The 18995-nt window shown below is 59.2% G+C and overlaps 7 protein-coding genes across 7 annotated transcripts; 2 read left to right on the top strand and 5 right to left on the bottom strand.

Moving 5' to 3' along the window:
• Positions 1 to 116: 116 nt before the first annotated feature.
• On the bottom strand, positions 117 to 824 carry CMQ_1729 (duf962 domain containing protein; the record flags this gene model as incomplete). The annotated part of the gene is made up of 3 exons (XM_014318808.1): positions 117 to 584; positions 645 to 728; positions 792 to 824. The coding sequence occupies 3 exons, from the start codon at positions 822 to 824 to the stop codon at positions 117 to 119; spliced, it is 585 nt and encodes a 194-aa protein (XP_014174283.1).
• A 615-nt stretch (positions 825 to 1439) lies between these two features.
• CMQ_1247 (pre-mRNA splicing factor) lies at positions 1440 to 3185 on the top strand (the record flags this gene model as incomplete). Its single annotated transcript, XM_014318326.1, has 3 exons — positions 1440 to 1490; positions 1548 to 1581; positions 1636 to 3185. The coding sequence occupies 3 exons, from the start codon at positions 1440 to 1442 to the stop codon at positions 3183 to 3185; spliced, it is 1635 nt and encodes a 544-aa protein (XP_014173801.1).
• Positions 3186 to 3733: 548 nt separating this feature from the next.
• CMQ_803 (serine/threonine-protein kinase psk1) lies at positions 3734 to 5596 on the top strand (the record flags this gene model as incomplete). The annotated part of the gene is made up of 1 exon (XM_014317882.1): positions 3734 to 5596. The coding sequence occupies one exon, from the start codon at positions 3734 to 3736 to the stop codon at positions 5594 to 5596; it is 1863 nt and encodes a 620-aa protein (XP_014173357.1).
• A 587-nt stretch (positions 5597 to 6183) lies between these two features.
• Positions 6184 to 7344, bottom strand: CMQ_905 (uncharacterized protein; the record flags this gene model as incomplete). The annotated part of the gene is made up of 1 exon (XM_014317984.1): positions 6184 to 7344. The coding sequence occupies one exon, from the start codon at positions 7342 to 7344 to the stop codon at positions 6184 to 6186; it is 1161 nt and encodes a 386-aa protein (XP_014173459.1).
• Positions 7345 to 7663: 319 nt separating this feature from the next.
• Positions 7664 to 8488, bottom strand: CMQ_805 (DNA polymerase; the record flags this gene model as incomplete). Its single annotated transcript, XM_014317884.1, has 1 exon — positions 7664 to 8488. One exon carries the CDS (start codon positions 8486 to 8488, stop codon positions 7664 to 7666), a length of 825 nt encoding a protein of 274 aa, XP_014173359.1.
• Positions 8489 to 9124: 636 nt separating this feature from the next.
• Positions 9125 to 10772, bottom strand: CMQ_1431 (ammonium transporter; the record flags this gene model as incomplete). Its single annotated transcript, XM_014318510.1, has 3 exons — positions 9125 to 10454; positions 10511 to 10575; positions 10653 to 10772. 3 exons carry the CDS (start codon positions 10770 to 10772, stop codon positions 9125 to 9127), a joined length of 1515 nt encoding a protein of 504 aa, XP_014173985.1.
• Positions 10773 to 13189: 2417 nt separating this feature from the next.
• On the bottom strand, positions 13190 to 17281 carry CMQ_1360 (intracellular protein transport-like protein; the record flags this gene model as incomplete). Its single annotated transcript, XM_014318439.1, has 3 exons — positions 13190 to 16331; positions 16429 to 17043; positions 17226 to 17281. 3 exons carry the CDS (start codon positions 17279 to 17281, stop codon positions 13190 to 13192), a joined length of 3813 nt encoding a protein of 1270 aa, XP_014173914.1.
• Between the last annotated feature and the right edge of the window lie 1714 nt (positions 17282 to 18995).

The following is an 18995-nucleotide window of genomic DNA, read 5'->3' as shown; positions in this document are numbered from 1 at the left end:
CTTGTGGTGCATGCTGTCCTAGGCTGGCGGCATATCGGTGAGAAAAGAAGAGGATGGAGATGGGAGGCGGCGAATGGGTGGGTGGTGGATGGTTGTTGTGGAGTCAATTGGCTCGTCTACTTGGCCGTGCCGTTCGCCGTGGCATTCCGAGACATCCGGTACTTGGCAACGGCCTTTCGCACGTCCCGATCGACGCGGCCCTGCAGCTCCTGGCGGTAGCCAAAAGCGAACAGCAGCTTCAGCCAGACGAACAGCGGAGCCAAGAAGATGGCCTGAAAGAGGCTGTCGAACAGGGCCGGGGCACGACGCTCAAACTTGCCGTGGCCGACAAACTGCAGGATCCAGCAGACGATGTGGGCAGCCAGGGCATAGGTGGTGAGCGTGTAGGCGTCGTAATGCGCGTAGGCGTAGTTGCCGGCGGCAGCGGAACCAACACAGAGGAGAGCGAGGGCGGTGCCGGCGACAGGCTCGAGGAGGACGTAGAGACCACCCCAGATCAGCGAGCCGAGCGTGCAGAGATTGAGCTGCAGGTTGGTGACGGTAAGGCAGGCGGGAAGGGGGATGATTGTGGGAGAATTGGCAGCCTGCGTCAATTGAGAGTCAGTTGAGGAGAAGAGTATGAGAGAGAAAGAACGTATACATACGACCCAGAAGCCGGAGCCGAGGATGATGGGCACGCAGACCATGTGAATGCCCTGATTGATCTTGTCGTTGTGGTATGCGCCATACTAAAGGCAGAAGAGTCAGTCCGGGCGATCTCGCCGTCGGAGCTTCTCGCAAGGACAACTTACAAAGACGAGGTGTTTCTCCAGATCGAGCGACATGGTGTCTGTGGCTTGGCGGCCGCACTGCCGAAACACCGGGCACAACGTGCAGGTAACACGGGAGGCCGATTGGGGCCGCGATCGGAAGCGGCTGTCGAAGAGGGAGGAGGTCGGGGATGCGGACAAGAGGCTGAAGACGAGAAGTCGACAGACAGAGCTGTTCTACTCGACAGAGCCCTCAAGGCTGGAAGTGAGACCTGGAGGGGCGGCAGACGGTCGTGAACATAGCACAGAGCATACGCAGCAGAGGAGGACGACCCTTTGCTAGGCCGCAAAGTTGTTTCCTGGCTGCATGATTGGCGTCGTTGCGTTTTAATGGGTTTCAGCGCTCGCCGATGTGGAGCAAGTTCGGCATCGATGCAGCAAATCAGCTAGTCAGGTGACGGCAGCTGGCGCTAGGGAGGTGCACGTGACTAGCGTTGACAGTTGCAACTTTTCGAACAGACCAAGCTTGTGGCCATGATCCAGCAGCAGATTTGAGCCAAGACAGCGCAGAAATGAACACATGATCGGAGGCGAGCTGAACCGGCGGCAAAATTCGAACAGCTAGAGCTCTACGACTGCAGGCGTGCCAACCGCGGAGAGAGCAGGCCGGACGGCTTGTCGACCTGCACGATGTCGATCCATCCATCGCGTCTGGCGTATGTGGAGGATGCAGAGGACGTGGTAGGTTGTCTGCGCCGAAGCTCTGGGTTTGCCTGCCATTGTGCTGACGATGGACAGGACCGACGAGGCGGCATCGACCTGGCAAGCGTCCGTACGTGAGCAGTCCTTTTTTTCCGTTCCACGGCAGACAGCAACTGACCTGCAGCACTCGAGCATGACTACGAGATGCCGGTGACGGCATCGGGCATGGCGCCCGAGAAGGCGTCGGAGCTGCTGGCGCAGCTGGCACGAAAGAAGATTGCGGCGACGATCGCGGTGCCCAAGGAGGACGGCAAGGTGCGGGAGCGGCTGCGAGAGCTGGGCGAGCCGGCGACGCAGTTTGGCGAAGGGCCAGCCGACCGCAAGGCGCGGCTGCGGGAGCTGCTGGCGATCGGCGTGGAGCGAGAGCGGGCGGCAGCAGCGAGCAAGGCCCAGGGCGGCGAGGACGTGGCCATGGACGACTACGCAGACGGCGACGGCAGCAGCGACGACAGCGACGACGACGGACCACAAGAGTTTTACACGCCGGGCGGATCGGCTCTGCAGCAGGCTCGGCGCAGCCTGGTCGACTACTCGCTGCCGCGGACACAGCGCCAGATCGCGCTACAGCGCACCGAGGCGCACATCCCGCTGCGCAGCCAGGTGCGGTTCCGCGACCAGGTCAAGACACGCCTGCGCGGCTTCGAGCTGCAGGCCAGCCAGCCGACCGGCGACCGCAACATCAGCATGACACGCATCGCACCGGGCGGCCAGCTGGTGGCAGCCGGCAACTTTGGCGGCTCGCTCGGCCTCTATGGCGTGCCCAACCTCGAGCTGCAGCGCAGCCTGCGCGGCCATACCGGCAAGATCAGCGGCCTGTCGTGGTTTCCCGGGGCAACGCTGCCGACGTCCGATGTCGGGCCCGGTGCCGTCAACCTGGCCTCGGGCGGTGCCGAGGGCCTCGTGCAGCTCTGGTCGCTCGAACAGGACACCCCGGTCGCCACGCTGGCTGGCCATACAGCACGCGTCTGTCGCGTCGAGTTCCACCCGTCGGGCGCTTTCCTGGCCTCGGCCTCCGAGGATGCCTCGTGGCGGCTGTGGGACGTGCGGCGAGCGGGCGAGGACGCCTCGTCGGCTGAACTCCTTCGTCAAGAAGGCCACTCTCGCGGCGTCTATGCCGTCAGCTTCAACACTGACGGCTCGCTCATCGCCAGCGCCGGCCTCGACAGCATCGGACGCATCTGGGACCTGCGGTCCGGCCGCACAGTCATGATCCTTGACGGCCCGCTCGACGGCCACATCAAGCCCATCTACGCGCTCGATTGGGGCGCCGACGGCCACCGCCTCCTCTCCGCCTCGGCCGACGGCTGGGTCAAGTGCTGGGACGTCCGCAAGGTCCAGCGTGCCGGCGGCATCGGCGCCCACACCAGCTCCGTCTCCGATGTCCGCTGGTTCAAGGGCCTTGACGACGGCCTGCTCGGCACGCCGCCTGGCCCCGACGACAAGGGCTTGCCGCAGCCCAAAACATCCGGCACCTTTTTCGTCTCCAGCGGCTTCGACCAGAAGATCAACATCTACTCGGCCGACGACTGGGTCCTCGTCCAGTCGCTCACCGGTCACACCGGCCCCGTCGCCAGCGTCGACGTCAGCCGCAATGGTCGCTGGATCGTCAGCGGCGGCCACGACAAGACTGTCAAGCTCTGGGGTCGCGACGATGGATCGGACATGTACTCGTGATCGTGCTTAGTAAGATACAAGAGATTAGATACCCGGTCTTATGCTTAGTAATCAATGCCGCCAGTAGCCGCAGGGCTGGAAACGTAAGACTGTATCTTACGCGCTGTGGATCACGGGGGTCTTTCCGTGTGCTGTCACTCGCTCCTTCCACCCCGAGTGGACCGCGCTAGTCCGTTCCCGTTAATCCCTACGCTCGCCGCTTTTTTTTTTCATGCATTCAATCTCCTCCTGCACCCAATACGGGAGTACTTCTTTCCTCCTCCCTTTTTCAGCGCATCACCAAATCCACAAGAAACAACAGTCGACCGCCCGAGCAGGTTCCCCCAATGCATTTTATAGACTCTTCTTCCGACAACTCCCCATCCTTCTTTACGTACCAGATGCGTATGCTGAACTCACAGAGACTGCTCCGAAACCTTCTTTCCGACGCTCGCTGCGACGCCGAACGTCGTCGAGGTGATTCTTGAGATTTTGTGCTCCCAACTTTCTCATCGTCTTCCCATATTTCCCTCACATTGCCTCACGCCCTCACGTCCTCACGCCACACCATGGACGCCCCGCTTCCCGCTCGGACTACGGTGCGCGGATTTCAGGGCACGCCTGTCACTTCGGGCGACGAAGAAGACAGCGACTATGGCGTTGGGGGTTATCACAGCGGCAAGACGGCTCACCGTCGTGGCCGCACGCAGCAGCAGCAGATGCGGGCCATCAACGACGTGGTCAGCACCAACTGCAGTCCCCAGCTGCGACCGTCGGGGTCGCCGGCCGTGAGCGGCATCGCCAAGCTGCGCATGCAGCTGGAGCCACTCAGCCTCGACACGTCAACCGCCTCGTCACGTGCCACGTCGCCTGTGCCAGCAGTCCGGACACACCGACTGCAGCCCCAGCGGCCGAGCGGCAGCAACGACAGCAACGACAGCAACGACAGCAACGCCTCCCGCACCCTGACGGGTGTCAGCAGCCGGAGCACCAGCCACGGCGGACTGTCGAGCAACACCAGCGACGACGAGGCCAGCCGTGACCGTGGCGACCGCACCGATTCGACTAGCTATGTCATCCAGCTCGGATCCGACTTTATCAGCGAGAGCGCGCGCGAAGACGTGCGCTGGACGGCCCAAGACGCCCTCGCTGCGACTGGTCACCCCAAAGAAGCCGGCGCCGGTCCTGGTCGGGACTTGGACGACGACGACGACCCGCTCGCCAACTTTGATGCTACGACCGGCACGAGCGTCGACGAGTACGCCAGCAAGGCGACGCCACGCGAACACGGCGTCCCTCCAGCCAAGAAGATGACGGCCGACGACTTTGAGCCGCTGCGCTGTCTCGGCAAGGGCTCCTACGGCACGGTGCTGCTGGTGAAGCACAACGCCAACGGCCGGCTCTACGCGCAGAAGCAGTTCAAGAAGGCGTCGCTGGTGGTGCATAAGAAGCTGATCGAGCAGACCAAGACGGAGCGGCAGATCCTCGAGTCGGTCAACCGCCACCCCTTTGTGGTCAAGCTGTTCTACGCCTTCCAGGACCGCGAGAAGCTGTACCTGATCCTCGAGTACGGCCAGGGCGGCGAGCTGTTCACGCACCTCAGCGCCGAGCGCATGTTTAGCGAGAGCACCGCCGGCTTTTACATGGCCGAGATGGTGTTGGCGCTGTCGCATCTGCACGACACGCTGGGCGTGGTGTACCGCGACCTCAAGCCGGAGAACTGCCTGCTCGATGCCGACGGCCACCTGCTGCTGACCGACTTCGGCCTGTCCAAGGTGGCGCTGCCGGGTGAAGGCGCGGCGCCGGGTGCCGACGACAGTGCGTGCTGCCACTCGATCCTCGGCACGGTCGAGTACATGGCGCCCGAGGTGGTGCAGGGCCAAAAGTATGGCCGGGCTGTCGATTGGTGGTCGCTGGGCGCGCTGGGCTACGACCTGCTGACGGGCAACCCGCCCTTTCGTGGCCGGAACAACGCCAAGATCCAGGACAACATTGTGCGCCAGAAGCTGGTGCTGCCGTACTTTCTCGGCCCGGATGCCAAGGACCTGTTGACGCGGCTGCTGCAGAAGAACCCGCGCAAGCGCCTAGGCGCCAACATGCCCAAGGATCTGACCACGCTCAAGGGCCACCGCTTCTTCCGCAAGATCGACTGGCAGCGTCTGGCCGCCCGTCAGATGGAGCCGCCCATCCAGCCGGTCATTACCGATCCTGAGCTGGCCGAGAACTTTGCCTCTGAGTTCACCGACCTGCCCATGAGCCCGGTCGTCTCCACGGCCGACGGTCGCTGGGACCCGGCCTCACCGGGCGGCCTCGGCGGCGTTGGCCGGCCGGCTGGACGTGCCGGCAGCTTCAAGGACGACCCGTTTGGTGGCTTCAGCTTCGTGGCCAGCACTAGCCTGCTCAACGAGGCCAACTTTCCCCTGATGGCTTGAGCCCAAGAGGCCTTGCCGATACGACTACATACAGCTGATAGAATGGGCATGCTTTTTCTGTTTTCTGCCTTTCTGTCTTTTTCTTTTTCTTTTTTTCTTCTTTTCTCCTTCTTCTCTTCTACTCGTCAACTTTCAAGTTGTCATCTAGCAACATTAGGCATCATTGTTTAGAGCATAGCAGGAAACCCAAAAGGATAATACACGAGCTTCTGGACGGTTCATTCGAGACTTGCCTAAGGCCGATGGCAAATCATCGTCCGGCCACTCTGCCGTAGGTTGCTTCTACACAACGTAAAAGACAGCGCTATCTTGGGACGTCCTAATGATGATAACCTCGATCCCACGAGCGGAAGCCTGTCCTGTAACATAAGGAGCTCCTTCTTCGGCTCTCCTGACGCGAAGCAGCAGCTGCAGGTTCAGCGTCCAGCCACGACACCAGCGGCCGTGCAGAAAGGTGTCGGCATCCCTGCATTGTCTGACACAGAAGCCAGGATCCGGGAGGGAAGGGCCTGTTCTGCTCATCACTGCCGTGCGCTTCTTCCTTTGCCCTTGGCCCCCCCGCAGTCGTTGATCCTAACGGTCCGTCTTCAGTCCTGGTAGAACGATCGCCTCGGAGCAGCTACTCGAAAGGTGCATTGCAGGCCGGAGTGGTCGCTCCAGGGCAGGAAGCGGTGCTCGTTGCTGCTGTTGTCGGAGCCTGCTGCTGCTTGTGCCGTGGCTGTCTTGTCCAGAGCGGATGAGTTGCCTCCCCGCAGCCGCACCGTTCCCGGATGCAGCACCGTCATGGCGCATGGCTCCAGCCCGACAACGGCGACCTTGTCCAGCCGCGCCGGCGGATACGGCTGCTGGCCGTCGATGCCCCATGTCACGCCGCTCTCGTCGGGGTGCAGGTGCTGCCAGGCGTCGACGAGCCCGTTGGCCGCCACCAGCAAGTTGTCCTCTTCGGGCAGGACAGGGTTGAAGTCACCGGCCACGAGTCCGTGGGCAGCCATGGCCGATGTAGCTGTCGCCACGGCCGACGTCGAGCGAGGCTGCTGGCAGTGCAACATGTCGGCCACGATCTGCAGCTGTCGCGGCCGTCGACTCGGTCGAATCTGCAGCGAGTCTAGGTGCACATTGACCAAGCGGACCACCGCTGCTGTCGGGTCCGGCATGCGTATCTCGCAGCAGATGGCATAGCGTCCAAACAGGCTGGGAAAGTCGATCCGCCAGAGCGCGCCAAGGACGGGGATGCCAGCCGTCCTGCTGCTGCTGCTGCTGCTGCTCCAATGTTCCGGCAGAAAGCGCCGCGACACCAGGCTGACGATGGAGAAGCCGTTCGGGTCGCTTGGCTGGGCTGCTCCAGTGTCGCTGACATACCAGTGGCAACGCACCCAAGGGTCCTGCAGTAAGTAGGCCAGGCCAGATGGGGAGACCTCCTGCAGAAAGAGGATGTCAGGGTGGGTTGGAGTGGCAACAGCAGCAGAAAAAGCACTACCACCACCACCACTACCGCGAACGGCATCGAGAATTCCGGCTAGACGGTCCTCCGACTGGGGCGAGAAGGCGTCCACGTTCCAGGTGACCAGGGTGAGTTCGCTAGCGATGGTGGTCGCGGGATGGCCGGCACCACTCGCACTGTTGGCACTGGGCGGCAGTGGCTCCAGCCGGACATCCACCCAAGCCTGCATAGCGTCATCAAAGACGAACCACGACAGCAGCGTTGCGGGGGCATCGGCTGCCTCAGGCAGGGTTGGCAACACGTTCATGGTGCCGCAAATGCAGACGTGTGTGTCCTCGGAGATGTCGGCGCGCTCGGTGTCGTTGCCGTTTTCGTCGTCGTCGTCGTCGTCGTCGCTGTCAGCTGATGGCGCGGCCGTTTCGCTCGTCGGCAGTCGTGTCGTGTTTGTCGAGTGATTTTTCCGATTGCCCTTTCGAGGTTGGGTTTCTGCTTCGGCACTGCGGTGTTAGTGAGCTTTGGTTGCGGATGGAGCATTACGGAGTATTACGTAGTGGATCCCAGTTTTGGGGCTCCAAGTTGTCCGGCACGTGCTGCCTACCAAAAAGCGAGAAAAGGGATCAAGCCTGTCAGTCCGTCTTCTGCCTTCGCTGCTTCTTGGCCCACGACTCTTCTTGTGGCGGAGACGGGGTGACGGGCCGATAGTGTCGTGAATGCTGTCTCTTGATCGGATGCGTTCTGTCGTCGGACCGTGCTTCTTGTCGCTGTGAGCTGGCCTTGGTCGTCGCAGTCGCTGCTTTTGTTGATGCAGGGCTGCCTCGAATGTAATACCGTCCCTGGTCTAAATTGAGCAGCCGGCGGAACCTGATGCAGTCGAGGGGGTATTCTTCGTTGACCAATATCGATGGTTGCGTCGCCGTGCCGTCTCGAAGCACAACCTGTATGTCCTTCCACGACAGCTTCTTGTCGACGATGACGTGTGTGGCCTCGCTGATGTGCTGCACCCATTGGGCGCCGTTCTGGCGTGCCTTGGCAATGCGCAGCTTCCGTGGGCCAAGGTTGGCATTGGGAATGTAGTAGAATGCGAGGCCGTCAAAGATGCCGCTGGACCTAGATGTGTCGCCTTCTGGACTCGTGTTGGAGGCCCCTCTCTTTCGCTTCAGATCCTTTGTGCTGGTAGAAGCATCAGAGGACGGTAACGGGCTCGAGACTGGTCGGATGGCTGCCGGTTCGACTGAAGCACTGCCGCGGCCGGATGTCTCCGCCGTGTTGTCGCCATCTCTGGCCGCTCTCTTCAAGGCTGCCGCAGCCGCAAAAGCACGGCTCTTTCGACGATGTTCACGCTCGTCCGAGTCCAAGTCGTCGTCTCGTTGTCCATCTCGTGCTTGGTCGCCATCCTCGCCATCGGACATCGTCCACGCAGCAAAGAGGGCAACCTTTTCTTCCAGGGACATGACTGCTGGCAGTTGTGAGATGCCTAGTGAAACCAGTAAAAACCAAAGTTGGTGTGAATTCTTGTAAGCCGTGACGCTTTGTTAGTTCACGACGGAAGTCACACGGTGGACTAGCGTGCCCCGCGAACAAAGCAGCGCGGCAGGCGCGATCTGTCTTCGGAGGGTATCAAGTCCATTTCGGTGAGTAAGATAATAAATAGTAATGGTAATAATAATACAGGTTCATCACCACGCCATCGCTCGTCTTCACGTATGCACCTATATACACGTACACGTATTAAACAGACCCGCTGTCTGTCTGGATCCAACGCCTAAGAGATATGTCCACCGAGGTCAGGCTGCCGTAGTCGACGCAAAATAGCACAAGATAATAAGAAAAGGGGTCACGAGGAAGGGAGTCGTGAAGAAGAGTGGGAGAACGAACAGACTCGAACAGGGAAAAGATGGAGACGGTGTGTCCGACTTTTCGTAGCACGTTGACGAGGTGACAAGTGCGGATTCGGTATTCGGCCTCTGGTAGATGACGGAACCTGTGTGTATATGGGTGAGACCAGAAATGCGTGATCGGGGACGAAGAATAAAAGGCTAGTAGATAGTGCGAGCCATCCGTTCCCCAGTTCCGTCAGAGAGCCGCCGTCATTGCGCATACGACGACTGGCCGGAGAACATGCGGGCGTCGCGCAGCGGGATGCTGTTCTTCTCGGGGGCGGGCGGATAGCCAGTCATGGCGTCGTTGGAGAACATGGAGCCGTTCTCGTTGTCGACCTCGTTGAGGACCTCGCGGGTCAGCTCGACATAGTCGTAGGCGAACTCGCCAATCTCGGCGTCGTCGATACCAAGAATCTCGGCCTCCTCGCTGGCCCGCAGATGCAGCCCGGGAATCATGTTCATGACGAAGAGGATGATGCAGGTGCCGACAAAGGAGTAGCAGCCACCAGAAAAGGAGTCGGCCAGCTGGATGGCCAGCTGCACCCAATGGTGGTTGATCCAGCCGCCCTGAATGACCTGCACGCCGTCCAGATGGGCAATGTAGTCGGCCGCGAAAAAGGCCGTGCACACATTGCCGACAAGACCGCCGATGCCGTGCACAGCAAAGATGTCGAGCGCGTCGTCGATCCCGAGAATGAACTTGAGCTTGGTGCCGTAGTTGGCAAAGGCTGCGCCGAGCACGCCGTACGGCACGGCCGCCCAGACCGGCACGTAGCCCGAGCCAGGCGTGATGGCCACCAGTCCGGCCACGACGCCCGAGCAGAAGCCGACAGTAGACCACTTGCGCTCTAGCCGGTAGTCAAGCACACACCACGTGATCCCGCCCACACACGCTGCCAGGTTCGTCACCATGGCGGCCATGACGGCACGGATGTTGGCCGACAGCGCCGAACCGGCGTTGAAGCCGAACCAGCCGACCCAGAGGAAGACCGTGCCGATGACGATATGCGTGACGTTGTGCGGACGGTAGTTGAGCTCGTGCGTGCCGTGGCCGCGTCGCTTGCCCAGCATCATCGAGTAGGCCAGCGCGGCCGTGCCCGAGGCAATGTGCACAGGCGTGCCGCCGGCAAAGTCCAGGCCACCCAGCTTGCTCGTCCAGCCGTGCGGATTCCAGGTCCAGCAGGCGATCGGGTCGTAGATCACCGTGGCCCACACAAACATGAAGATCACGCACGGCAGCATGCGGCCTCGCTCAGCTACTGCGCCTGTGGCTAAGGCTACCGTGATGGCCGAGAACATACCCTGGTACACGGCAAACAGAATGTCCGGAATGCGCGACGATCCTACCGACGGCTGGGCCAGCACGCCCCGGAAGCCAAAGTTGTGCAGGTTGCCCATGAACGAGCTGGCCGTGTGCGAGAAGGTAAGCGAATAGCCCCAGAAAAACCACTGGAACGTCGTGACGGCTGTGGCCATGACCGACAGCCAGACCAGCGAGAGGGCCGACTTTCTCCGGGCCAGGCCGGAGTAGAAGAATCTGGCGGGTGTCAGCGTGTACACACGAACGAATGCGCCCTTTGCGCTGCAACTCACCCGACACCCGGAATCATGAGCAGGACGAGGGCCGTGGCCGTGATCATCCAGCCGATATCGCCGCTCTGTGTGCCTGTCAGTATTCCCGTTGCCAGATACGCATTGTGCATGGTGGCAGGGCCCGTCGGCCCGAGATGCCTACCTCGTACCAGATGTTGAGGTTCTCCGTCAAGGAGTCGCCACCGGTTGCGCCGGTGCCATTGTACGGGACCTTGATAACGTAATCGAGGGCGTCGAGGTCGATGCCGTCGATGACAGCCATGATGGGCGGTTGAAGAGGTCGCGAGCTGCTGCTGCTGTCTGGGTGGTGGTCGCTCCCAGAACGAGAGACGGTAGATGTGGTTGGGGCCAGAGCAGAACGAGAAGGAGGCAGAGAGGGGAAGAAGGGAACGAGGGAAATAAGAGTGGACGAGACGATGGCAGGTGGTGTGAAGTGCGTGTATAGCTCAGATCTCACCCCAGTGGCCGGCCCTAAAAAGGGTCGATGTGCCTGGTGGGAGAAGGGGCTTATGGCGTATGGAAAGCCGCCTCGTCCCCATCACCTAGTCCATGGACCTTGCGGATCGCTGCTGGAACATCGTAGCGTAGCAGTTATTTAACGGAAACGGGGATTACGCAGCAGGGTGTGATTGAACCGGGGTCTGTCTTTGGGAAGGTGATTAGAGTGGCGTATTCCGTTACGGAGCCTTCCTAGGGTGTGCAAGAGGGTGTGAGGCAAGAATCCCACGGCGAGTCTAGTTGGTCGAAGAGGCAGCCCTTTCGCAGATTCTGAGAGAGTGAAACACGCGAGCAGGTGCAGATGCAGGAGATGCAAGGATGTAGAGAAGAAGAAACCACTTTGTTATCGTTCCAATCAAGCCCAGATGCTGTTTTCTCTAGCTGGAGCTACATAGTACAGCTCTCGCTCGCTCGCAGTGCAGTTCCCAAACCATTCCTGCGTCTTACGTGGAAGTTAAATGCGGACTCGTACAGACCAGTCCGAGCGGCCTTCTCCTCGACCGAGTCCTTCACTACAAGGGGCTTGTGAGACGCCAGTGTGGGGAACCGGTCGCCTGTGACAAAGGTAAAAGGAAAGGCGAGAGAAAAACAAAAGAAAAAGAATGAGAAATGTGACAAAAGTGAGGAAAACCCCATATAAGAGCCGTTTACCAAAAAGAACCATGAAAAACAGAAACTGCCAAATGCAGACACAAGCTCCACCCACATGCTGAGCCTTTCTATGTCTGGACTAGCGCGACAGCCGCAGGCCAAGAGATAACAGCCGACATTGGGATTTGCCCATTTTTCGTGTAAAGATAAGACTGGCTGCCGGTCATTATTGGTTGGAGGTGTGAGACGGTGATCATAAGCGACAAGGCGGACAAGAAAAGTCGGAGCGGCAGACGCCCCTTCTCGCAGACACTGCGCCTTCCGTGTTTGTCCTGTCCCGTGACGCGTCCGGCTCTGCGCCTTCCGCCACAAATTCTTGCGTGCTTGTAGCCCCACTGGTACCAAAGACAGAAACTGAAGCACAAGCCATTGTGGACATCGTGAACACTTCCGCCCCCCACAGCGTCAGTCAGCAATGGCAAAGCAGCCCCTTTGCGACGCGACCTACTCCGTATCTCGTTCCGGATCCTATCACGCGTGCGGGTGCAGACTGTGGCAGAACAAATGCCGGGGCACTCCCCCTTCTTTTTCTTTTTCAGCTGCATCTCCACCCGGACGAGTTTCCGTGCTATGTAAGAAACTCCGTATGTCTTGTCTTTTGTGAGCACTCGTAGAGCCGTGATCGTCGCTCACACGAGCTGCTAGCTCTCACGAAGCTGAACGGCCTTGCCAGGAGATCCTCGCCACCCGTGCCAAGACCGGACGGCCGTTCGAACGGCTCTGTGGAGATACACACTACTTCAGACGGCGTAATGCTCATGTCACAGACAGCGCTCTGTCTGCTCCACCCACAGGAAATGAAGGCGGCGATATTGCCGTTTTAGCCTGGCCTTGCCCCGTCCTTGCTGCTGCAGGCAGACAGGCAGGCAAACATTAAGCTTTACGTGTAAGCGTGGCGTAAGCGTCTGCTGGCCTTTCCTTGTCCTCATCGCCTTCTTATTCCCGTAGCATCCCGGCCATGCCGAGCCTTGGGCTGTAGACGATGAATATAGCATACCGATTTCGCTCTACGGCCTTCCTCTTGCAGACACAGCTTGTGCCGTAATAGCCTCCTCCTTGACAGCCTACGGAATACTAGCCCCAATATCCGGTCTACGAGTAGCTCTTTTCTCGTCCTATTTTCCTTCTAGAACAAAACCATCAGCAGAAAGACTCGTACGTCGACCCACTCAGCTTCTGCAAGCAGATGACACAGCCTAAACACATTGCGACACCGACGCATGAACTTGATGGAGCTAAAGTACCCCCGATCAGAGTCTCCATCCAAGGTACGAGCACTGAGCATCATTGGATCAACTCCTTCTTTTGGTATCCAGCTAATATTAGCAAATAAATAAAACACATTACTCTCGCCCGTATCCCTGGACGGTTTTGTGGTCTCAAAACGTTCTAGTAATCCAGCCTATCCATATGTGGAAAGTAAAACAAAAGTCTTCAAGCGCCAATGCTGTTGATGCTGTTGATAATGTTGATGTTATGTCGATGTTCTATCGTTGATGCTGATCTGACATAGACGACCTCGTCCTATGTTTATGCCATCGTGGAGATCCTTCCCAACGACCGGAACCGCTCCTCAAAGTGCTTGATCTGCTCGGCCTCCAGCAGCTGCTGCAACTTCCGCGTCTCCCGAGCAGCCTGCTCCCGCTCTTCCTGCAGCTGCAGCACCTCGATCTGGGCCGTGTTCATCCGACCCACCACCTCCTGCAGCTCGCTGTCGGCCGACGCCAGCGCTCCCTCCAGCTCGCCCACGCGTGCCCGCAGAGTCGACACCTGCATCTGCTGGTCGGCCTCGACCGTCGGCGATGCTCGTCCGCCCGATCCCGTCCCTGCACCGGAAATGCTGTTCCGGCTGCTCGGCCGTGATGGCACCAGCCGTCCGTTGATGGCAAACATCGGCGACAACGGCGACTTCAACCCGCCGTTACCCGCGAAGAATCGCGGTGATACCAGTCCAGCTCCGGCTCGCGGCGACGATGGTGGCGCCCGTAATTGGCCTGACGCGTCGCGCAGCCGCTGCAGCTGCGACGAGTGTGCCTCCCGCAGCGCTGCCACCTGCTCCTCGTGCCGCGACACGCCGTCTTCCGCTGCCGTCTGCGTCGCCACCAGCTGCTCCTCGAGCGTGCGCAGCCGTGCCTCCAGACCAACAATGCGCTCCTTGTTGAATCGCTGCTCCGACTCTCGTCGAGCCACCATCGTTGTCAGCCGCTCGCGCAGCAGCGCGTTGGTCGAGAGCTGTTCCTGCACCTGCTGTGCCAAATCTGTCACCCGCTCTGCTGAAGCGTCCAGCTGCTCCGCCAGATTGCGCTCGCTCGCCATCAGCGAAGCCTCCGCAGCCGCCGCATCCGCCAACTGGCTCTGGGCTGCATCTCGGTCTGCCACGGCTCCGGCTAGTGCCTGCTCCAGACGCCGAATGGCCATCGCCGTCTTCTCGTCTGCCATGGCCGCAACGATCGTGCCGTCGGACGCCGAGATCTCCAGCGCCCGGATACGCTCTAGCGCCTCGTTGTAGTATGTCTGCAGGTTCCGATACGCTGCCTCCAGCGAAGCCGACGTTGCTGGTCCCGAAGGTGTGGCATTCGCGTCCAAGTCGCCCGATGCCATAGACACCACGCGGCTGGAGGGCGTGATCAGGATGTCGCTCTGCTGCAGCATCTTGCGCAGGCTTGCAATCTCCTCCTCGGCGCGGTCCAGATCCATCTTCAGACCGCCCAGGCCCTTCTCCACCTGCCACTTTTGCTCCAACGCATCTTCTGCGCGGCGCCGTAGCATGCTGACCTCCTCGCGCAGCGATGCCACCTCACGCTCGTATCCGGCCTTCTTGGGAGACGCCGTCAACAGTCGGTCGCGCTCCATCTCCAGTATCCGCACCTTTTTGCTGCTTTCACGATTTTGGAAGTCTTGGCGCTCCAGCAGATTCTTCAGCGCGTTGTGCAATGCATCGCGCTGCGCCTCCACATCTCGGAGCCGCTCGGCCAGTACTTCGCGCGACTCGTTGATCGTGCTTGTCGGGGCTGCCGCGCCCTGGCCTTGCTGCTGCTGCTGCCGCTTCACCGTGTTGGACCGCGAAAGCGTGTTGGATCGGGACAGCGTGTTCGACCGAGACAGTCCTGCCGGCGCCCGCTGCAGCTTGAAAACTCCGTCCTGCTGCTCGCCTTCTTCGGCTGCAGCTAGGCTGGTACTGATGGCCCGCAGATTCGAGTTCTCTTCCTTGAGCGTCTGCAGCTCCTGCTGCATCTTGCTGGTCTCGTAGGCTTGACGTGCCAGTTCGGCAGCTTGCGTCTCGAGACCCTCTACGCGGGCACGCAGCTGTGGGACCACCTCATCGCGCAGGTTGTCGCGCTCGTTGGTGGCGCTCTGGAGCTCGCCCTTCATGGCCGACAGCAAGTCCTCAAAGTTCTCCTTGACGTTCCGCTCCTCCGCCAGGCGACGCCTTAGGTCTTCACAGGCGCCTTCTAGCTGCTTGACGCGACCGCTGACTTCCTCGTTGCTGCGCTGGGTCTGGGCGAGATCCAGAGTTGTAGCCCGCTCGCTGAGCTCCTTGATCTGCTGGTCCAGATACGTGCGGCGCGTCCGCTCGTCAGACAGCTTCTGGGTCAGCTCGAGCCGCACCTGCGCCTTTTCCTGCTCGGCACGGCGCTGCACCTGTGCGATTTCCTCTTTTGCGGCATCGTAGTCGCTGATCGCCCGGCTGGAGCTGTAGCCGGAGTCGGAATAGTAGTCGCTCGTGCGCTTCCCCGGTGCCTGTGGGTTGCTGATCTCTGTCTGCAACCTGTCCACAAGGTCTTCTAGGTCTATCTCTCGCCGGATGGACGAAGCCAGCTCGGCGCTGATGGCCTTCAGCTCTTCCTCCATCTCTTCGATCTCGTTGGATGATGACAGCGATGACAGTAAATGCTGTGGTTGTGATGCAATGATCGCTGGTGTCTGTAGGTCGTCTCTGACGGCATGCGTCTCGCCGTTCTTGTAGTCGCTGCCTTGTGAGGAGACGGATGTGATGCTGGTTCCTGCTGTAGACAAGATGGAGGCATGAGTGCCGACGGTGCCTGGTGCTTGCAGTGCGTAGGGAGAAGAGAGCGGAGAGAATTCTTGGTCAGAGAATTCGGTCGTCGATGGCGAGGGTGCCCAGCCAAAGAAATTGCCGAGCTTGGACGAGCCCGGCGACTTGGGCAGCGGCTTGAGGGTGTTGGGCCTCTGCTTGATGGTCGGGGTCAATGACTTGATTGACTGGCGAGAGAAAGAAACAGGGCTTTGCTCGTCCTGGTACGTAGAGTACCGAGAATCGCCAGAGGGTGATTTTTGCGCGTCTTTGATGTCTTTGTCGCTGTGGTTGCTGCTAATCGTTCCCAAACTGAGATGAGGTGGCTTACGTGAGAAAAGGGACATGGTAGGGCTGGGCTCTCTTTGGTCTTCTTCCGGTTCTTTGATCTGCTCCTGCTGCAGTCTGGGCTCTTCTCGTTCCTCGTCCTCTTCAAATGAGTGTCTTACGTCGATCTGGTCACGGGCTGTGTTCGTGACGAGACCGTTATCATGGTGTGCCGAAACGTCGGCTGTACCTGTTTGAGGGGGTGCAGGGGTAAAGGACAGACTGTTTCGGGAGGTCAGGGCGGCAGCTTCTTCAAAGTCGGCGTCCTGGGATTGGGGATAGCCCGAATCCGGAATGGCGGTCGGAGATCTGCGAACCCTGGTCAGTGGTGCAGAACGCGATTGGCAAATGGATTAAGGTGAAAGGGGCACACAAAGGCAAAAGCACGATGCCGAGTGTTGCTTACTCTTTGTCAACGTCGCCTGGCTTTTTCGAAACAGACAAGGAGGACGGCACCAGCAAAGGCGGCAAAGGCGGCAATGACAATCCGTCGTGAGTCCTGTGTGATTGGCCTGGAAATTCGTACAGCGTCGGGCTGTCGATGGAGTACGAGCGCGTAAATCTCTGATCAGGCCGGGGCAGCTCGTCGAAGACGCCCAGATGGTCTAGATTCCCTAGATTTTGAAGACCGTCTAGGTCGGCGATGCTATCCAAAAAGTGCAGCTCGTCGTGACTGTCGTAGTCTGCTTCGTCTGCTTCGTCTCCTTCGTAATACTCGTAATCTTCTGCTTGTTCTTCCTCTTCTTCAACGTAGTCCTCGTCCTCTTCCTTGATAGGCTGGTGTTCCTGGGACACGACCGGGAGTTGCTCAACCAATGAGGCTGTGCTGGCTACAGGCTTTCGTCGAATCGGACCAGAGAGCCCAGACGAGGCAGGACGCGCTGGCGGGATGAAGCAAGGCTTAACCACGGGGTAGGCCAGACTATGGGACCTCCGTTCGCTGCTGACGGCAGTGATAGTGGCAACGTTTGGCAGAGCGCTGAGCGAAGACGTCCTAGGCTGGTGCGGGTAGCTGTCCTTGCTGCTGTTGCCGAGAGTTAGGGGCGACGGCCGGGTGGATGGCCGGCGAGCAGACTCAAAGGAAGACGGAGCAAAAGGCGTGAAAGGGGGGGCAGAGTGTTCGGCGCCAACGCGAGCAGTGTCAGGGGACGTGGGAGAGAGGGAGGCAGGTGAGTTCAAAGAGAGGCTAGAGAGGAGGAGGACGAAGTCGGGTGTAGGGGGAGGGGGTCCGTCCCCTGGTGTTGCAGTTCAAGAGCCATGATGGTATTTATTATTGGTGGTGAGCGTAGTTTCGAGGGTAGCGAACCCAAGCGGCTTGCTTGGTCTGGCACTCTCTCATCGCTTGGCTGGACAGAAGGGGCGTGCAAAGTCGATGGTGCACGGATGAGAGATGGCGTGTGACGAGAGGGTAGGATTGAGTGCTCAGACAGGCAAAGCCGGGAAATAAAGCGACATGAAAGATTAAGCCAGAGAGAAAATGGAGAATCTGGCGCCAATCATTACCGCAACGGCGGAGTAGCACGACGCCTCGCCTTTGCTGGACGGAAGAGAGAGCTCGGTAGGTCGGCCGGTCGATATCACCCAAACGGCTCCAGTCTGGCGGTTGTCAATTTCCCGATTCTGTTTTTATCGGTCCTGCGATCCTGGCTTTATTTTGGCCGTCATCCCATCTCCAGCGGCCGGATAATGATTGGATGACGCGTGTTGGCTAGAGGGGCAGGGGGTGTTGGAAGTGTGTGAAGAGGTGAGAGGGATGGACAGGAGGACAGCGCGTCTCGGAATGCTGAAGGGAGAGCGTCTGTAGGACGAAGAAAAGAAGCAGTGTCGGCCCCATGTTCCATGTGCCCCATGTCCTTCCTGCGCCTCTCGGCTCGTGCGGGGCGGGTCCTCTGGCACAAGAAAGGGAAAAGACAGGAGGAATCAAGCAGGAAAGTTGCAGGCGTTGACGAGTCGCCAACGCGGAAGTGGAGAGAGGTTGGCTGGATGTGGCCGAGTGGATGCTGCTACCCCTTGCGCTAAAAGTGAGGTTCTTCGTGGATTGAGTTTGGCCAATCAGAAGTCGTGTTTGTGACTAGGGCCAGGGTGGCATTTGGCTGAAAAGGGAGTGTTCCTGCTCGAGGAGCTACAATGTACAAGCATAGGAGGCTACATATTATTACTAATTAAACTAGTTCTTTTTTGGGCCCCTGGCCGCCGACAATTAGGGGACAGGGGCTGATGCCAAAAACACATGATATCGGCAGCCAAAGCTGCATGACAGCAGCAGATAGGGCGGTGAGAAGCTAATACTACGTGGAATGGGATGCAAGATGTGTGCGACACCTTTGCAATTCCTTTTGAGATACGCGTATGGCGCCCCCGTTTATTTCTACACTCACAGACATCGCATTGACATCGCACAAGATTGTGGTTATGAGATCGCCAGAGCCAAACAGAACGAGTTATACTCATGCTCCGTACTCGTGCAGCCACCTTACTTGCATCCGCTCCGGATTGCACTTTCACGTGCAGTGGCTTCCGCACGATGCTACGTCGTAGTCGAAAAAGATGCACCCACTTTACCCCTGGCCCAGAAAACCATGCCCTTGCTCCTTATGGAGTGCATGGTACGGAGTACGGAGTAGATGCAGCGGCTTCCAATGGCATTAATTGTACGTCTGCTCGTACGCGCCGCATTCAGCACTTCGCGCTGGCAGCATGTATTGGTGCGTAGTGAGCATTGTAGCCAATAGGATGTGTGCAAGAGTGAGCAACCATTTTGGGGGCGATAATTGCGCCCTAAGAGGCCAGTGAAAAGAATTGTTTCTTCATGGTCGGTATTTGGTGCTACCCATCAAAAAGCCGACGTTGGCGACTTTGAAGCAACCGTTGTGTCTACACCAGTCTCCACACGTTGCTTATGCAGGGGACAGGTAAGATGCAGTTTATACGGACGACATTCGATTCACTGCGAATGCCGGTGGAAGAGCTCAG

Source organism: Grosmannia clavigera (assembly GCF_000143105.1).
Source record: "Grosmannia clavigera kw1407 unplaced genomic scaffold GCSC_140, whole genome shotgun sequence".
NCBI classification, from domain to species: domain Eukaryota; kingdom Fungi; phylum Ascomycota; class Sordariomycetes; order Ophiostomatales; family Ophiostomataceae; genus Leptographium; species Leptographium clavigerum.
The sequence above is the reverse complement of the archived record's forward strand: the minus strand, read 5'-3'. Positions and strand labels throughout refer to the sequence as shown.